This window comes from Physella acuta, unplaced genomic scaffold (genome assembly GCF_028476545.2).
Source record: "Physella acuta isolate Inbredline_101_S28 unplaced genomic scaffold, ASM2847654v3 ptg000511l, whole genome shotgun sequence".
In the NCBI taxonomy this organism is placed as follows: Eukaryota; Metazoa; Mollusca; class Gastropoda; family Physidae; genus Physella; species Physella acuta.
The window spans coordinates 871242-888980 of NW_026732030.1; the positions used below are offsets into that span (position 1 = coordinate 871242).

The window sequence follows — 17739 nt, forward strand, 5'->3', positions numbered from 1 at the left end:
CTCCAAAATCAAACAACTGCTGCCTTGTAGTTTGTTCTTGGTTGGAGAAAGGTTATGGAAGCAAATCCAAAAAGAAAAGCAGGCTGAAATCGGAGTCAATGGCCTCAATGGCGCATAACCAGTTGACACGTAATCCTTAATTGTGATGGAAGCATAATCGAGTCGGCAAAGCTCATGGTTGATAAATTCGAAAAAATTCTCGAGTTCAAACCCTCTGGCAGACGACGAAGAAGGAAAAATCTCGATTTTTTTTTGCACGATTACAAGACTTTCGTATATACGAGAAAGTAAAAAATAAGCAAAATATTTTTTAACACATGCAACATTTTAAAAGAAAAGAAGGTAGATTTTTCTTATTTTATTCAAAACACGACGAATGAGACAATTTTTTTAAAGTAGCTTTATTAATAATTAATTCATAAACACTTCATCAAACCAATTGTCTTGCAATTATTTAGTAAATGTTAACGATCTTTTGTTAACTAATTTTGAGAAAAAAATTGTAGTGTAAAGTCAGATTTGGCTTTACTTTGTACATTTCCATATACATCTAAAATCACATGATCCACGCTTAGAGCAATACCAGAGACCAAACGGTGGCTAGTAAAGAAGAACTGATTTGACTTCTATTTTGAACACGAAAACATTACATTCGTGTCTTGAAAACTTGAATGGTCTCAGTACAGCTACGGAACGAAGACATTGTTGTGTGAGGCCAGTAGTGTCACCGGGACGGTGTTGGTGGCTGACTCCTGTAAAGCTTTTGGCAAAATTAAAAAAAAAATGTAACTCAGCAAACACATACATACAAACACAAACACGCATATACATCACACAAACGCGCCCGCCCGCTCGCACACTCACAAAAATACCACCTAGGTATACATACACTTAGTACTAACTCACATACCTGCTGCTCTAACTTAATACTACATCACCAGCCTAAAATTTAAAATCATACCAATATCGTTCCTTACAATGTCCATACTTACTGTGTGATGTCACAAATATTTGTGTATATATGGCAGAGTTTTCCCTATAATACCAGGGGCACTGTACGGCCTCAACAAGCAGGTCTCAACACAAATCTGTAAGCACATTTCACTGACATGTCAAGCAATCCCAACGATGCTCTTACAATACAAACAAAACTCTTAAAACTACATGTGTTGAACGGTCTAAAATAGCTTGTCTTTGTGTGTCTAGTTCACATTGTAACACATTCAATATTTACTTATTCTCCTATAATATGTTATAACAGCGATATAAAATCTTTCTAACATAAAAATGTCGGCCAGATATATGTCAACAAGAAGTCTTACGACTAGCATTCCTGCAACGGATAATTCGGATAAACAGATAACCATCTGTTTATCTGTATTATCATATTATGATAACATCCGTACTTTTGTTCGATCTTTTACGATTATAAATATACTAGCAGAAATTATATACTACAGAAATTGTATGAGGAGGCGTGGTCGGTAGAGCGCAAGACTGCTAACCCAGAGGTATCAAGATCGGGTCCGGCCAGGACTCGAGTCCGCATGAAGTCCCTGAGTCCCCAGGACTCTTATGGTTACCTGATGGTTACCTGATGGTTACCTGATGGTTACCTGATGGTTACCTGATGGTTACCTGATGGTTACCTGATGGTTACCTGATGGTTACCTGATGGTTACCTGATGGTTACCTGATGGTTACCTGATGGTTACCTGACTGACCTTAGGGAAAGTAAAGACTGGTGGACATAGACGTGATCCCACTCTCCTTCTGTACGCAAATTTCACATCAACATAAGTCTACTTCACCTGCCTTATTGATCACCAGACTTGAGAGGTACCTAATTGATCTCTAAAAAACCTAGACCTGATCTCTGGCTACAGAATCCAAGAGTTACAATACTCAATTATAGATTACAAGACCATTGATGTACACAATAGTTAAAGAGCATACATTAATATTTGTGTATGTCTAGATGTATCTTTATACAACTGTATTGTTCTGCGTTATGGCTTACTGAGTTTGTTGTAACTTTTGTGTTATGTTTTCGTGTCGTGTAGTGTGGTCTTGTGTCTTCTAAGATGTGTGTGTATTCTATTGTGTATCGAAGTGTGCTGGTGTGTTATTTGTATTGTAATTGTTGCGTGTGGTTGTGTATTATAGTGTTGTTGTGTATCATAGTGTTGTTGTGTATTATAGTGTTGTTGTGTATTATAGTGTTGTTGTGTATTATAGTGTTGTTGTGTATTATAGTGTTGTTGTGTATTATAGTGTTGTTGTGTATTATAGTGTTGTTGTGTATTATAGTGTTGTTGTGTATCGTGATTTGTAATATGTGTTATATATTGATGTGTCTTGTTGCAGGTTGTTATGTATTGTCGTGTGTCGTATGTTGCCGTGTAAAACGGTGTGTTGTGTTACGTTGTTTGTGTTTTCTGTAGCACTTTCGTGTGTTGAGCGTTTTTGTGTATTGTATATTGTTGTGTCATCAATTAAACTGTGTTGTTGTGTTTTCTATGTTTTGTTTGTAGCATGAAGCGATGTAGCTGTGTGCTGTGTTAAGTGTTAAGTGGTTGAAGGTTTTATGTTTTATATTCAATTGTTTTTTTGTGTTTTGTGAATTATTATGTGTTGTTACGTGTTGTTATGTATTATTGTGTTTTTGTGTTTTTGTCTGATCTATGTTCATGCATGTTGTATGTTGTGCATAGTTGTATCTGTTGATGTGTGTTGATGTTGTGTGTTGTGATTTGATGTGTGTTATATGTTGGGTATATATAATGTTGAGTGTTTTTATGTGATTGCCAATCTGTTGGACGTCCCAATAAAAAAAACCCAACTCAGACGAAGTTAATCATTGTCGCATTAACCGACTAACCAACAGGCCAAATTGGCAGTTATCCATGGGTCACATTTCGTATAGTGGTTTATCAATTTGTTTTACATTTAAATTAGACAATCAAAACGGTGACTAACGGAGTTAAATTTAACCCTCATAGACACCCCCCCACCCCAATACCTCTCTAAAAAAAATTGAAAAAAAGAATTTAACCCTAATATTGACACGCATTCTTTCACACTTCTTCGAGGCAAACTGAATACTAATATAAACACAGACAATAAAGACTCAAAAGCCCAACACGACCTCCTCTAATTAATCATGCATGCTAAGTACCGGCCATGTATCGGTGTGTCTTTAGACGGAAGCTCTTTTATTGTTTTCACCTCTACCGATACCCCGTCACGGGCCATCTCCCACCCATCCCCCCCCCAACCCATGAATAAACCACCACCCCGCCCCTGTGCCGCCAACAACACGAAGATCAATAACCACGGACCTGATGGTAAAAATACATCGAAGCTTCCTATAAGCTGATCAATACAACTGTAAGAGATTCTTCCATTTGTTGACAATTTTTTTTTCTCTCATTCAAATTGAGCCCGCGTTAGGTTTTAAATATTTATGAGCGCGCGCGAGAGCGGGGCAAGGTATAAATAGAATCGGGGGTTTCCTGCGGCACTGTGTGAGATCGGTTTTGTTGTGAGCGACGTTTCATCAGCATTTACTGTGTGGGTAAGTTGGTTTGAGAAGTTTTATTTAAAAAAAATATTTTTTTATTATATTTTAACTTAAAATAATTAATAAAACTATTAGATAATGTGTATATTAGAATGTTGATTCATAAAATTGAGTACATAAAAGTTAGTCCTTTAGTTGGTCTCCACAATTTCATGTCTGACGCCCCACCTAGTGTTGTCGTGTCTCTGGTTGACATCCCCAGACTCCCACATATCACGTGATCAATTGTTGAGATCAATGACTGATTACCAAACTACTCGAGATGGGATACTCGATGGGGTGTTGGCGTCTGGTATTTGATTGGAGACGGTCATCCGTTTTGTAATGTTTCTTTTAGGCATCCCTATTGGGGAGGGGGGGGGGAGCACGGCCACCACCGCCCACCCCCTGCTATATATATATATATATATATATATATATATATATATATATATATATATATATATATATATATATAAATACTTAAACAATTTTACGACCCCCTCTCCCAACTGTCACGGAAATTTCAAGTGCCACCCCCTCCCCTGGGGTAAATGTTTGAAAGAAATCCTTCGTAAAATCGTCGTTCACAGCACATGCACAAATTGTGTTGTCAGACAAAGATTGTGTGCTTAGCTCAACACATGAAAAGATTGTGTGCTGAGCATCGCACAAATCATGTGCTTAGCACAGACAAAAATGGTGTGTTTGGCACGTGCAAACATTGTGTGATTAGTAAATGCACCTTATGGTGTGCTTATCATTTACAGAAATGTTGTGCTTAGTTCAACACATGCGAAAATTGTTTGCTTGGCACAGCGTCCTCTGACCTCATCAGATTAATGGGCCATCTAGTAGAGCTCAAGACAAATATAATGTCACGTGTTTTGGATAGACTTGATTGTCCAGCATAGAGGCGTCGCTAGGTCGGGTGTCACCCGTTGCGGTTCGCACCCCCCGCCCCGCCCTCGCTACGCCTCTGGTCCAGCATATAGCTTCAAGTGTGCGCAATTTTCCCGAAAAGCGATACACCAACAAGTTTTAACTGTAGACTCAATCATGCTTTTCAGAAATATTGTTTTATTTAAGAATCCCAATACATTTTGTAAATGTTTTGTGCTATAGAATGTTTTGAGACTACAAAGCTTTTTCGTTACTATCGACGTATAAGATAGAAAATACGCTCCCACATTCCATACTTTGGTGTCTGAATAGAATCTGTCGCTAAACTCTAGATCTAGAAACTTTTAATATTGAGATTAGCTGCACAAACTGTTACCACTTAAAGTCACTTAAAGATTTGGTGTCGTTTTCTTTAACCTGCAAGAACTTCAGTGAGTTTAAGGCAGTAATAAAATGTGTTTAAATCTCTTTGGGTCGAGGGCAGTAATATAATGTGTTTAGATATGATTGTACAAAGTGGCGTAGCGAGGTCGGGTGTCACCCGGTGCGGCACTTAATGGTGTCACCCCCCAGAGGCGTAGCGACCCTTCCCGGGGACAAACTTTCAAATTTTCGATTTGCACCCCCCCTCAAGTTTTTGATTTGCACCCCCCCTCAAATTTTCGATTTGCACCCCCCTCAAGTTTTTCTCTATATATTTTGCTATTTTTTTTGCCTTGGTGTCACCCCCCTAAATGGTGTCACCCGGTGCGACCCCCCCCCCCTCGCTACGCCCTGATTGTACCTAAGGCAGTAATAAAATGTGTTTAGATATTATTGTACCTAAGGCAGTAATAAAATGTGTTTAGATATTATTGTACCTAAGGCAGTAATAAAATGTGTTTAGATATTATTGTACCTAAGGCAGTAATAAAATGTGTTTAGATATTATTGTACCTAAGGTAGTAATAAAATGTGTTTAGATATTATTGTACCTAAGGCAGTAATAAAATGTGTTTAGATATTATTGTACCTAAGGCAGTAATAAAATGTGCACATAGTGGGACAGCCTGTCGATTAGTCTGAAGTGAAATACGGGCAGCTCTACCATCCAATCCTCTTGTATGTGGGGACACAGCTTGAAGAGGGTGAGGGGGCTTAGAGCGTATCTAATAAAGGGGGATATGTGTGTGTGTGTGGGGGGGGTCAATATAAATGTATTACATAGATGTAGATCTGCACATACCCACGACTTGCAACACACCACATTAATAGAACATACAGGAAAATATAGCATATCGTTATAGCTGAATATGCAAGCACATACAATACAACAACATATTGCATATAATTACAACAGAGCATATACATTATATACATAAGATACGCAGACAAAAATAAAAGCATAATAATACAGTAGATATATACAAACACATATAACATACCATTACGATATAACATATTCGAGTACATTTAGCAGACACATACAGCACAAAAAATATACAAGCACGTATACTCATCATTTTAACATAAAAAAGCACTCGTAGAACACATTTATAGCACTATATGTACGGACATATTTCATCCTATGAACACCATTAAAGAACGCACTAGGAAATGAACATATAGTGGAAGTGGAAGAACATACATACACAACACAACACCTTTACAACATAATACCCCGTTTTATTGCACCACATATGTCCCATACAAAATCACAAAACTTAATACCAATTTGTGTACAAAAACATAGAGGTTATCCTTAAATGACGTCACGCTTTTTGGGACGATTTTTACCTCCCCACCCTCTCATATCCGTCACACATTGTCACAAAAAGTCAGACCCCCCCCCCCCCCTAAAATGACGTCACATCTCAGTTTACAGCTCCCTCAAAATAGCAGTTGAATATTTCTTAAAATACGATATTTTTCCGAAATCTTGTCTGAACTCTGTCAACATAGAGTATTTTGATCAATTCCTATTACAATTTATTAAAAAAGTTTTCTAAAACGGGAAATAACGTCTAAAATTCGTTTTCAAACATTTCTGTTTTATAATGCAAAAGTGTGACGTCACACCATCTGAAATCCCCCCTCCCCTCATCACACACCGTCACAAAATTACGGACCCCACTCACCCTACGTCATTTATGGACGACCACATATCACAAAATACGATACGATATTAGCTCCTATACAAACGAAAATAGAACCACCCAATAAAGCAACTATTTATACACACATACTGTACCAAAATAAACACAAACAAGCTTTAATGACGTGGATTACGTTATTTTTAGCTAGACCATTATCTATATTTAAACCACAGAATCATTTCCAGTCCAACATTTTATGAAGATGATGCTGTTGTCTGTTCTAAAAATAGCCTCCATGACTGGCCTCAGCCTACGACTTCTCCGGTATCACGTGATCAGGTTTCTCGCGTGATCTTCGAGTCAAAAAATAAAAACAACCTCAACGACGTTGATTGGTTGCACGACAAATTACAAACTCAAATCATCGGGGAAAATAATTGTCTAACGAAATTAATTTCAGCAGAAAATATTCCATCCCAGTTTTGTGAATGCTGATTAAGTTTATTCTTCAGAGATTTGCGTGTGGTCGTATGCATGCGTAAAATAAATTTTCCACTTTGTTAAATTTCATCGATTTCTTTTTTACTTAATTCACTTCGGCACGTTTAACAAACTGGTGGACGTCCAATTTATTTTACCATTCCTTGTATTTCCCCCCTCCCCCTCCCCCTACCCCAGTATCCACATAGCCAAAAAGAACGGGATAGAATTCCAAATGTTACATATGGTGTTGAGTGGCGTGTTAAAAAAGTAATTGATTACATTTTCTCTAAAACATTCTGGTTGAAGTTTGGTGTTTGTGTGTGGGTTGTCAGGTGCTTGTGTGTGGTTTGTTAGGTGCTGGTGTGTGGGTTGTTAGGTGCTAGTGTGTGGGTTGTTAGGTGCTGGTGTGTGGGTTTGTTAGGTGCTGGTGTGTGGGTTGTTAGGTGCTGGTGTGTGGTTGTCAGGTGCTGGTGTGTGGGTTTGTTAGGTGCTGGTGTGTGGGTTGTCAGGTGCTGGTGTGTGGGTTGTCAGGTGCTGGTGTGTGGGTTGTTAGGTGCTGGTGTGTGGTTTGTCAGGTGCTGGTGTGTGGGTTGTTAGGTGCTGGTGTGTGGGTTGTTAGATGCTGGTGTGTGGGTTGTCAGGTGATGGTGTGTGGGTTGTTTAGTGTTTGTGTGTGGTTTGTTAGGTGCTTGTGTGTGGGTTGTTAGGTGCTGGTGTGTGGGTTGTTAGGTGCTCATCTATTCTCGTGTGTGGGTTGTTATGTGCTGGTGTGTGAGTTTGTACTTTGTTTGTTGTTGATGTTTGGGATCTTGAAGACTAGTATTGTTCTGATAACTTCTAACATATTCTTTAATAACATGTTCTCTACTTTTTACGTGTGACATTCACATTATCAACCTCTCACTCTCACCCACCGGATACAGGAGGATGGTGAGTGGAGGGGGGGGGGGGTGAGGTAGTCGCTGGTGAAGCGGTGGGTGGGATGAAATACCCACACAAAAGATGCCTCGAAAAACATGTATTTGATACATCCATGTATTTCATCCTTCTTAACAAAATCTGGAAAAGTTAATCGCTGTTGGTTGTGTTTATCTTAACTTTGCCGAGTTACTTTTTAATTTTCAGATAAGTCGATGAACGTTAGTAAACCCACACGGGTAGGAAAAGGACTATAGGATTAGACCTTTAGGAATGTAGCCTATATATTTTCTTGCCTGCAACTTACTTTTTCTCTCAAATTAAAATAAGTATTTTTTTCTTTAAAAAAAAAAGAATACATTAAATGAAAAACCTGTTACAAAATTAATCTCTCTCAAACTCTGCCGAGTGAGTAATGAATGAACTACGCCAGCCCCTCCCCCCCCCCTCCGTCTTTCTGTTTGTCCACGTGAACTATAACATGCACGTGTCGCACGTGAAATCTATACCCGACAATTCTCGTGAGCTGATTAAATGTTTTTTCATTTCTAAAGTTAAGTCAAGGTAAAAAGACCTAGTCATTTCTAAAGTAAAGTTTATATCAGGTGAAAAGACCTACTCATTTCTAAAGTAAAGTTTATATCAAAGTAAAAAGATTAAGCCTAAGTAAATTTTATGTTAGAGTAAAAAGACCTTGTCATTTATAAAGTAAATTTCATATCAAGGGAAATAAACCTAAACACCTAATTCTTAACTGTACATACACACCCATTACGCAAACGTGTCCAACACACACACATGTCAAACACACACCCATCACATAGCAATCACACAAAAACATCTATCATACAAACACATCCATCACACAACCATCACACAAACACATGCATCACACAAAAACATCCATCACGCAAACACATCCATCATACAAACACATCCGTCATACAAACTTGTCCAGCACTATCAAGTCTACCGCCCCACAGGATAATGGTCCTAATTTCTTCAACATGGAAAGAAAAAAAAATTCTTGTTTCTCCAAGCTTCGATCTGTATGGCTTAGTCTTTCCGGAATCAATTAGTAGCAAGATGGGCGTCTTGAACACTTCGGTGTTTTGTCAAGGGAAGCAAGTCTTTCTTTTTATATAACGTGTTGATGGGTTATATATATATATATATATATATATATATATATATATATATATATATATATATATATATATATATATATATAGTTTTGTGTTAGCTTTGGATTGATTGAGTAGTATAGTGTTTGCTTACATGAAACGGTAAATTCAATTTGAAATCGTTACATTTTTTCTCAATATCGGACGTGCCTGAGCCAACTCAACTGAATTGGGTACCTCAGTCCTACCAGTTGAATTTAAAAAAACAACAACAAAATAACACCTAGTACGTATACATAAAAAGTCTTAAAACAACAAAAACACAGCTATACTTGTTATGTGCTTTTTTGACGTTAGTAGCTGAATATTAAACTGTGTTAGAAACGATTTGCATTTGACAGAAATCAAAGCAACACAAGTTTGAAGTCGAGGATGGAGTAGAATTTATATTTATTTTGTTTGATGATTTCCTCACACAAAAGGATAATTATCACAAGCGACCAGCCAACTCATAGAATGACGTCATCGCGCTCATTAGCAACATATGTTTAAGCTATTTTTAACAAACTATACTCATTAACGAGCATCCACCATACAAAGTCACGTGAACATTAATCACATGACCTTTTTGCTTATTTGTCTCATATTTTTGCGTTCATGTCTATGAGCTTTAATAGGTTATCGGAACTTTTTCGTGATGATGCACAGCTACACTGATGGTTTTCTGTGAAAGGGTGGTGTTAGGATTAGAGGATTAGGGTTAGAGGATTAGGGTTAGAGGATTAGGGTTAGAGAATTAGGGTTAGAGGATTAGGGTTAGAGGATTAGGGTTAAAGGATTAGGGTTAGAGGATTAGGGTTAGAGGATTAGGGTTAGAGGATTAGGGTTAGAGGATTAAGATTAGATGATTAGGGTTAGAGGATTAGGGTTAGAGGATTAGGGTTAGAGCTGAGGGGAGCATGTATAAGGGAGCACACGCCTGTTGGAGTGTGGTTGAGATTTTCGTAAAGAGGTGTTTGGAGGAGTAAAGACGTGCTGAGTTCGGCGATATGTTTGGGAGGAGAGGGTATAAAGTTGTAGGGGTGTGCAATGTGTTGGGAGAGGTAGGGGAGGGTAAATGGTTGTGGAGTTGGGCGACGTGTCGGGGCGTCAAATGATTGTGGGGTTTGACAATATGATGGGGGGGGGGGTAAATTGTTGCGGGGTGGGGGGAGGAGTTGGCGATGTGCTTTTCAATTAATGGTGGTGGTGGACCATTGTGACTTTAGTGTGGGGGTGGGTAATGTGAGGAGGGGATAGAGGGGTGGGGTGGTGTTATGTGAAGATAGAGGAGTGGGCAATGTTATGTGAAGATAGAGGGGTGGGTGGTGTTATGTGAAGAATGAAAGATGATTGTGTTATGTAGAGATATAGGGTGAAATATAGCTGAAACATCCTTAAAATAAAAACTATTCTTTCTTGTTACAAAGTGCTTTTAAAGAACTGGTTTCGACATTTTAAAATATTAAAATCTAATAATTCGATTTTAAGCGACGATACACCTACGCAGGAACATAACAGCAGCATTTAAAAACAAACAAACAAAAAAAAAATAGAAATAACTAATAGAAATTCTAAAACAGTGTTTTGTACATGTTAAGTTTGCTACCCATAGAAATTCTAAAACTTGTGCAGTGTTTTGTGCAAGTTTAAGTTTACCATTTTTAAAATTCTAAAACTTGTGCAGTGTTTTGTGCAAGTTTAAGTTTACCATTTTTAAAATTCTAAAACTTGTGCAGTGTTTGGTGCAAGTTTGAGTTTACCATTTTTAAAATTCTAAAACTTGTGCAGTGTTTTGTGCAAGTTTAAGTTTACCATTTTTAAAATTCTAAAACTTGTGCAGTGTTTTGTGCAAGTTTAAGTTTACCATTTTTAAAATTCTAAAACTTGTGCAGTGTTTGGTGCAAGTTTAAGTTTACCATTTTTAAAATTCTAAAACTTGTGCAGTGTTTTGTGCAAGTTTAAGTTTACCTCTTATAGAAATTCTAAAACTTGTGTAGTGTTTAGCCTCCAGTACAATGGCCGACTGGGAGCTATTGACTAACCTGCTGTGACCCCACTCGGTCTTATAGAGAAAAAAAAACACATGGCGATGTAATTTCCCTTTGTGTTCATGACACATGTTTATGAATGTGTATTAGCGTGATTGCAGTTTTTAGCTGCTGTATTCCCCCAGGCGTCCGTTGATTCATCAATAAAATACGAATGTATGGACAGAGGGCAATATGTATTGAGTTATGGCATATGAACGGGGTCAGATGTTAAGCTAAAGCTCTTTACGTGGTGATCTTGACATGTATGGCCTTAAAGATTCATAACATTGTGCAGCGCCTGTTGATAAATACGATTTGCTAAATGGTGAAGGAGTGACACCCTTAATTTTTAACCATTAAAAATCTTTTAATGTCCCTTTTTACAGTCTCCCTCGTGGGATTTAGTCAATCTATGATGTTAATTCGTGTATATGAAGCCTTATGCTTCAGAATATAACACTAATTATCCATTAATTTTAGCTGAAGCACATTCAACTTAGGTTTGAAATTAGAGTTGTGGCTAGCAGCCATTCCCTATTGCTAACGTCCGAAACTGAATAGTGTGGCATCTAATGTTGATAGTACATGAAAAAGTAAAGTGTGGTAACTAATGTTGATAGTACATGAAAAAGTAAAGTGTGGTACCTAATTTTGATATTACATGAAAAAGTAAAGTGTGGTACCTAATGTTGATAGCATATGAAAAAGTAAAGTGTGGTATCTTATGTTGATAGCATATGAAAAAGTAAAATTTTCGGACCTTGTGGTCCATGGGGTTAGACGAGTTCACCCGTTTGTTTGTTCTTGCCATTGGATGGGATGGTATGGTCAGCCCTAACTTGAATCAGGTATTTATCAGGGCTGGGTTGACTCAGGGACGCCATAAGGGTTTGCCCTTATACCTATACATTGACAGTTTTCTAGACAGTTTAGGTCAAGTTGACGTTAAATTGTTGTATATTGTATTACATTACATTAAATTGTTGTATATTGTATTACATTACATTAAATTGTTGTATATTGTTTTAAATTGCATTAAATTGTTGTATATTGTATTACATTACAATAAATTGTTGTGTATTGCTTTAAATTGAATTAAATTGTTGAATATTGTGTTACATTACATTAAATTGTTGTATATTGTTATACATTTCAGTTTAAAAAATTCTTGTAAGAAGACAATGGCCTCTAAATCAGTCAGCCAATGGGAGGAGATGTTCTTAAAGTACGACAAAGACAGCAACGGGACGCTGGATATTCACGAGCTCAAGAGTTTATTGGAGGAAGGAGACAGCACAATAACAGACGACCAACTCCAGGTGGGTATAAACAACTGGTCGCTAGGCAACACGGCCAGCCAGTTATTATGTATGCAAGTTCTTTTTTTTTAAATTGTGCATAACGGTTTTTTTTGTCATGTTAATTAAAACGGCATACATTAGCTTTTGTATTGAGCTGCAATTGAAAATGCGAAAATGTTAAGCTAATAATAAAACATTCATTGTAACTACCCACATAAGGATCTGTACAGCATTCCTTTCTAACATATTCACACATACACGTGTTCATATATTCGCGCTTACACAGCCGCTCTCTGACAATACACATACTCACTCTCTCAAACGCACTTACATAAACTGAGATACTCACTCACACTCTCGCACGCTCACACACAATCTCTCTCTCCATATATAGTCACTTTACCCAACATACTTTTCATGTCAACACAACCCACACCAATTTATTGTTCATGTTCACACCAACATATTGTTCATGTCCACACCAACATATTGTTCATGTTCACACCAACATATTGTTCATGTTCACACCAACATATTGTTCATGTCCACACCAACATATTGTTCATGTCCACACCAACATATTGTTCATGACCACACCAACATATTGTTCATGTCCACACAACCCACACCAACATATTGTTCATGACCACACCAACATATTGTTCATGTCCACACCAACATATTGTTCATGTCCACACCAACATATTGTTCATGTTCACACCAACATATTGTTCATGTCCACACCAACATATTGTTCATGTCCACACCAACATATTGTTCATGTCCACACCAACATATTGTTCATGTTCACACCAACATATTGTTCATGTTCACACCAACATATTGTTCATGTCCACACCAACATATTGTTCATGTCCACACCAACATATTGTTCATGTCCACACCAACATATTGTTCATGTCCACACAACCCACACCAACATATTGTTCATGTCCACACCAACATATTGTTCATGTCCACACCAACATATTGTTCATGTTCACACCAACATATTGTTCATGTCCACACCAACATATTGTTCATGTCCACACAACCCACACCAACATATTGTTCATGTCCACACAACCCACACCAACATATTGTTCATGTCCACACCAATATATTGTTCATGTCCACACCAACATATTGTTCATGTCCACACCAACATATTGTTCATGTCCACACCAACATATTGTTCATGTCCACACCAACATATTGTTCATGTCCACACCAACATATTGTTCATGTCCACACCAACATATTGTTCATGTCCACACAACCCACACCAACATATTGTTCATGTCCACACCAACATATTGTTCATGTCCACATCAACATATTGTTCATGTCCACACCAACATATTGTTCATATCCACACCAACATATTGTTCATGTCCACACCAACATATTGTTCATGTCCACACCAACATATTGTTCATGTCCACACCAACATATTGTTCATGTCCACACCAACATATTGTTCATGTCCACACAACCCACACCAACATATTGTTCATGTCCACACCAACATATTGTTCATGTCCACACCAACATATTGTTCTTATCCACACCAACATATTGTTCATGTCCACACCAACATATTGTTCATGTCCACACCAACATATTGTTCATGTCCACACCAACATATTGTTCATGTCCACACCAACATATTGTTCATGTCCACACAACCCACACCAACATATTGTTCATGTCCACACCAACATATTGTTCATGTCCACACCAACATATTGTTCATGTCCACACCAACATATTGTTCATGTCCACATCAACATATTGTTCATGTCCACACCAACATATTGTTCATGTCCACACCAACATATTGTTCATGTCCACACCAACATATTGTTCATGTCCACACCAACATATTGTTCATGTCCACACCAACATATTGTTCATGTCCACACAACCCACACCAACATATTGTTCATGTCCACACCAACATATTGTTCATGTCCACACCAACATATTGTTCATGTCCACACCAACATATTGTTCATGTTCACACCAACATATTGTTCATGTCCACACCAACATATTGTTCATGACCACACCAACATATTGTTCATGTCCACACAACCCACACCAACATATTGTTCGTGTCCACACCAACATATTGTTCATGTCCACACCAACATATTGTTCATGTCCACACCAACATATTGTTCATGCCCTCCTCAGCAAGTGTTCACATTCTTTGATGGCACTGACGGGGACAAGAGGATAACCTTGGAAGAGTTCAAGGCCGGGATGCAGAAAGTCCAAGATAGGTGAGTACCATCGTCCAAGGTCAAGGCCAAAATTACTTAATAAACACAGCCAGCACAATGACATTAGTGTTTCAACTTGCCTCTTACATTTTATCTTTTGGTAACAACTTCTCCACGCCAGAATTTTAATAATTATTTACTTACTGTGTCTTTTTGTCTTATTAGTATAAAAAAATCAAGTTTAAAAAAATTGAATTCTAATCATATAAATTTAATGAATGGGCGTTCTCCTCCATGTAGGGTCGTGACACTGACCGCACTGTTCAACAAATACTCCAAACACGAGCCAGGATACCTCAGCACGGAGGAACTGGACGAGCTGCTGGCCGCTGATCAGCAGGAGTTCTGCCCAGAGGAGAACGACTCGCTCCTCCAGAAGGTCAACGCGGCGGGGAAGATTTCTCAGGAGGAGTTCATCAACATCTGCACGTGATCCTGCCCTGGTAGTCTGCTCTTGGTGCTAACTCACGTTTGACGTGCAGCTAATCCTTTTATACTAAAATAAATTCTTCGTCATTTGACTTCTAACATTTCTAATCTTTTTGTCTATCAAAGTTTTTTTTAATAAAAATTCCAGTAAAATTTTTAAAGACAGTGTTTAAAAATATTTCATCAATGAAAAACAAAAAGAAATATAAAATACGGATCTATGAATTATATTATGAAAGAAATAGTTGTTTGTAGAAAGATTAATCCTAAGTCAAACTTCTTATGATAAATTTGCGTGTATGGCTGATTGAGAAAGTTAAAAGTGAACAGTCAAATCCTGTTAGAATATTTTTTTAGATAGTCTAAAATAAATGTACAATTCGATATATTACAATGGATTAACATTTCCTACGAATATTTTTTTAAAAGATCTCAATAAAACTAATAAGATGATTGCTTGTTTATATTAAATCCTCTTTCTTTAACTACAGTTAAAAATAATATATCTAAGTATAGATTTGACTTTTTATCAAGTACTTTCTCTTTCGCTTGAACTTTAGTCGTATCAACGTACCGATGTTTTCTTTATGAAACAAAATGGGGCTGAGAAACCAACCAATGCGACGACACTTTGACATCAAAATCGTTGGTCACCCGCATGCTAAGTTAATGTACACAACATGGTAGCTAAAACACCTCATACACAGAACAATCAAGGCAACTCATTCACACCAGCTTTCTCTGTGTTCTTAATGGATACGATCATACACATCATTTATTTTTAAAACTTTAAATTCATAATTATTCATTAAAAGAAATTAAACATACTAGAAACAAATTTTTCTGAAATTGTAAAAGTTAAAATTAAGATGAATGAAAATTAAACTTGGAAACGCTTTGTTCGATTTCCCATGATCTTATTACCTTTAGATGATGTCTACATTATTTTAAGAACTTCATTCTTAAAAAAATAAAATTTGGATTTTTCACCAAAATATTGTTGATATTTGTGTGTGTGTGTGTGTGTGTGTTTGTGTACACAGCTAGTTGTACCTATCAAGAATTTATTTTATATAGAATAACTGTCAAGAATGTATGGTGTGTAAAATAAATATCAATAATGTATTGTGCTTTCAATAACTGTCAAGAATGTATTGTGTGTAGAATAAATATCAAGATTTGAGTCTCTCATAACGATGACACTGACAATGATGTGTCGAACATAGAATAGTTTTAAACAATGTAAAGCAAATATCAAAAGGCGAAAGATTCGAAACAATTCACATTCACCTTCCATACTGGCCCATCTTTTCTTGTGATGGCGACAAGGAAGGACAACTTAGTTTTGATTGATTACATCCACTTAGTGGTGTTGTCTCCCCTGTGAAAACAATGTTCTCCTGGGGGTTTAGAGCAATACCGGCTTACAGGATCACACTAGGGACAGCCAGTGATGGCGGGCTAAGTCGGTCGTTACAGGTGTCATCTTAGGGGGTCAATCTGTTACAGTGCAAAGGTCAGGGGTCAGTCTGTTAGAGGACAAATGTCATGGGTCAAGATGTATCAGCACAAATGTCATAGGTATATCTATGACAGTACCAATGTCATTTGTCTGTCTTTTACAGGACAAATGTCTGTATTTCTTCGGGGGGGGGGGGCGGACACTGTTAAAAGTATATATTTTCTATATAATTTTCATTTCGTTCGAGGGGGGGGGGTTAGACTTTATTCAGGGGGCTCTGACCCCCAGAAGAAATACCTGGAAGAAACTCTGAAAAAGACAGAATCTAGATGGACTTGCAGAGAGGATATAGCACATTTGAATCGGCTGTTATCTTATTATTTTATTTGTGAGTAAAAAAGAAAACCTAGTACCTTCTGTTATCAACAACCAAACCACGTTGTTGAACAACACTCATGCCTCATCTGTGATCATCTATCAACAGCAACCAAAACCACACACACACACACAATCACACACACACACACACATATAAATATATATATATATATATATATATATATATATATATACTCACACACACACAAACGCACGCATGCACACACACACAATTATACACACACACACACACACACACACATATATATATATATATATATATATATATATATATATATATATATATATATATATATATATATATATATATATATATATATATATATATATATATATATATATATATATATGCATATAAACTTACCCAAACCAGTATAAATTATTATATGCAATTATAATTATGTGCCTCTGGTTTTTGAACTAAAACAACCATGTGATTAAAGAAAACAATATAAATAAAATGCGTCTGTTGTAATGAAACAAACACCGTAGATATACCTAACAACAACAACAAGTGTACGAACAAGAGCCAGACTGCAGAGCAAATTCCTCCAGCACACTCAAAACAACAACTTCATGTAATCAGACGAGCAATCTCACGTCACGCGCTTGTATTGGGATTCGTGACGTATCATCTTTGGCAGGCGTGACCATCAAGAAACAAGTGTGACAATTATAAAACAAGTGTGACAATTTCTCCTAAAAAATCATTAAAGACAGAAC

The 17739-nt window shown here is 37.1% G+C and overlaps 1 protein-coding gene across 1 annotated transcript; it reads left to right on the forward strand.

Moving 5' to 3' along the window:
* The first annotated feature begins 3497 nt into the window (after window positions 1-3497).
* On the forward strand, window positions 3498-16145 carry LOC131944879 (calmodulin-4). The gene is made up of 4 exons (XM_059305756.1): window positions 3498-3577; window positions 12294-12456; window positions 14638-14726; window positions 14967-16145. The coding sequence occupies exons 2-4, from the start codon at window positions 12319-12321 to the stop codon at window positions 15157-15159; spliced, it is 420 nt and encodes a 139-aa protein (XP_059161739.1). The 5' UTR covers window positions 3498-3577; window positions 12294-12318; the 3' UTR covers window positions 15160-16145.
* Window positions 16146-17739: the final 1594 nt, after the last annotated feature.

Bases quoted from the DNA above. Each gene is read 5' to 3' on its own strand.
- LOC131944879 (XM_059305756.1), top strand. From the start codon at position 12,319: ATGGCCTCTAAATCAGTCAGCCAATGGGAGGAGATGTTCTTAAAGTAC. The intron at 12,457-14,637 runs GTGGGTATAAAC...TGCCCTCCTCAG, and splicing joins TAACAGACGACCAACTCCAG to CAAGTGTTCACATTCTTTGA. The intron at 14,727-14,966 runs GTGAGTACCATC...TCCTCCATGTAG, and splicing joins ATGCAGAAAGTCCAAGATAG to GGTCGTGACACTGACCGCAC.